The sequence below is a fragment of the Triticum dicoccoides genome, chromosome 6A (genome assembly GCF_002162155.2).
Source record: "Triticum dicoccoides isolate Atlit2015 ecotype Zavitan chromosome 6A, WEW_v2.0, whole genome shotgun sequence".
Taxonomy (NCBI): domain Eukaryota; kingdom Viridiplantae; phylum Streptophyta; class Magnoliopsida; order Poales; family Poaceae; genus Triticum; species Triticum dicoccoides.
This window is the reverse complement of record NC_041390.1, coordinates 461,767,679-461,770,404: the sequence shown is the minus strand read 5'-3', so window position 1 is coordinate 461,770,404 and position 2,726 is coordinate 461,767,679. Positions and strand designations below refer to the sequence as shown.

Sequence of the window (2,726 nt, the reverse complement as noted above, 5' to 3'; positions counted from 1 at the left end):
AAGATAGCCAATTAGTTGGAGACATTCCACCCAAGAACTCACCTTGAGAGTTGGACTATGTGCAAGAGCAGATGTTAGCTTCAGAAGATAGTCTCTAGATTTTTTTTCTTAGTTTGGAGTTTGTACATTTTTTGCTGTCTATTTCTCGATTAGCTATTTCTAGCTATAGTTTGAACAGGAAAATCATGAACACAAACGCAATTATGTGATCTGTGGATCAATTCTAATTACCGGTTGATGATTATGCCCCACCACCCATATCAAAATATTGTAATTTGAATCAATGAAATTTCATCAAATATTTTTATAATTCAAACTTTCTTTATTGTTTCTATTTTCTTAGGATGAACGGGTGCGGCAACGCGCACCTTCATGGTCTAGTGCTATCCATAAAGAAAGGTCGTGGGCGATGCGTTAGTTGATGTGATTGCAATGACGTTTGCACTCCATCTTATTATTGATGGTGTACTGGTTTTTTGATGGGTATTGCATCTTTGTATTCATATGCTGCAACACTGATGCAACTTGTTGCATGTTGTAGTACTTCACATCGTGTACCGCACGTTGCACCTGATCGGACGATGAGGGAGGTTTGCCCTGGGGTGCTGGAGGGTGTCCGATTATGTGACACAAGATTCGTCGTCCCACACCTAGCTAGTGGGGTGCTTCATTTGCAACATGTTCATTGCACACCGTCACATAGCTTCAGTCTGATCTCTCCACGCCATTTACAGTCAATCAAGCAACCGGTACCCAAGCACACGCTCAAGTGCAAACAACTGCAGAAATTCAACTTCTGACCAAACTGTTATCGGAGGGGAAAACGACTCCCTTATTCGCGTATTAGGGGCAAAAACTTAGGAGAAAAGCACATAAAGGAGCGGAGATTTTCTCCACGGCCTCAAAAAGCACGAACGCTCCCAAACATCCCGAGAAATGAGGACGCCCAGGGAACGCAAAACCCAGAAATTAAGCCCGAAACAACATCATCTAGTATTACAGTCATGTACTCCAGCATATTAACTCCGATCCAGTGCATAACACAGACGTGCCGCCGGTGACACTTATATTTCACCAGTGCGGACTGGCAGCCGAAGTCCGGGATCTCTTGCCGCCGGCCAGCTCCGTGTACATCTGCGGCACCCAATGCTCCTGCCTCATCCACCCCGCCGGGTAGCCAGCGTCGTGCACCGCGAAATTGGGAGCTACTCCCTGCTCAAACGGGCATCACCGAAAGCCAAGTTAGTCAGAGGAGATGTAAATTTTGCTTGTGTCCAAAATGGTGGATCTAGGTGGGCCTCTGAGGATGTTGTCGCTACTACAACACCCTGGACCAGCGTGTGTGCAAGCTGCGAAACATGAGCGTAGTACGTATGACTACTAACCATCCCCATAATGGAATGGTTGTACTGGGTGCAGTGATGTGGATGCAGACATGACCGGAACATTGCCGCGTTTCTAGCTTTCTCGATCCGGAACGTGCCAAAAAAATTGTAAACATCTACTCATCTGCACCAATGTTCAGTGGCACCAACCTGATACGATCCGCCTGAAGAGAAGCCGGCGGAAGCGGCGGCGGCGGCCGCCGCGGTGGCGTCGTCGACCAGAAAGTCCTCCACGTGCCACCCGGGCAACGTCTTGGTGAGGTACTCGGAGATGCTGCTGCCGCTGCTGGCGCCGTGCGCGTCGTCGTCGCCGCTGCAGCAGTGGCTGCTCGTGTTCTCCTCCTCCGACGGCGGGGGCGCGGGGGAGGCGGCCGGCTCCGAGGAGACCCGCACGCCGGTGAGCAGGAAGCGGGCGTGGCGCATGCTGAGCTCGCTGGCCGTGTGCACCGACACGTCGCACTCCCGGCACAGGATCGCCCTGTCCTCCTTGCAGAACAAGAAGCCCCTCTTCTCCTGCAGCCCAGCACACTCGACTTAACCTCCCGTCCGCCACTTTCACGGCAATCATGAACGGCAAGAAACAAGGGACAGATATCCTTATGTTGATCTGATCCTGACCTGGCAGATGTCGCAGAGAGGCGGCGGCATCTGCGACGGCGACGCGGACGACGGCGACGGGTTGAGCAGCGAGAAGCGGCGGTGCTTGCCGGCGAGCTTGTTGGCGCGGTGCACGCGGCGGTCGCAGGCGTCGCAGAGCGCGGCCTCGTCGGCGCAGCAGAAGACGGAGGCCGCGTCGGCCGCGCACACGTCGCACTGCACCTTCATGGTCGATGTCGGAACTCTCGATCGATCGATCTCCCCCTCCCTTGCTCGCGCGCGTCGCCCGAGATGCGGGTCAATGGTCTGGGCTGGCGATGGATCGCCCGCAGTGCGTGTTGCAACTGTACACGGCGGCTTAGCTAGAATGCTAGATGGATCGATGCGTGGAAGATAAACGTGAGGGGCCGCGCGTTTATATACCACCGCCGGGAGGCGATCCGGGGCGCTAAGCATGGGCGATTAAGTCAGACGAGGCCGGTCAAGTGTGCGTGCGTACTTTGCCGACCTGACGCGCCTGGTGGTAGGCGCTGCGTCTCGCTCGCGTGAGTCGCGCCATGTTTGTCAATTGTTCTCCCTCCCTGATCTGATCTGATCTATCTATCATATCCCTGTGGGCTGTGGCTGCCATGCATTTTGCCGTTCGGGTACATGTGCTAGGTTTCGGGCGTGGCTTTGTAGTACGTGATGGTTTGATGATAGTACGGACCTGCAAAAGGGTTGTGTTGATTGGAAAGAACTCCA

At 53.6% G+C, this 2,726-nt stretch overlaps 1 protein-coding gene across 1 annotated transcript; it reads right to left on the bottom strand.

The window, feature by feature from the left end:
- Positions 1-770: 770 nt before the first annotated feature.
- On the bottom strand, positions 771-2,465 carry LOC119319343 (B-box zinc finger protein 20-like). Its single transcript, XM_037593833.1, has 3 exons — positions 2,004-2,465; positions 1,536-1,898; positions 771-1,212 (listed from the first exon to the last, which is right to left on the bottom strand). The coding sequence occupies exons 1-3, from the start codon at positions 2,436-2,438 to the stop codon at positions 1,072-1,074; spliced, it is 939 nt and encodes a 312-aa protein (XP_037449730.1). The 5' UTR covers positions 2,439-2,465; the 3' UTR covers positions 771-1,071.
- Between the last annotated feature and the right edge of the window lie 261 nt (positions 2,466-2,726).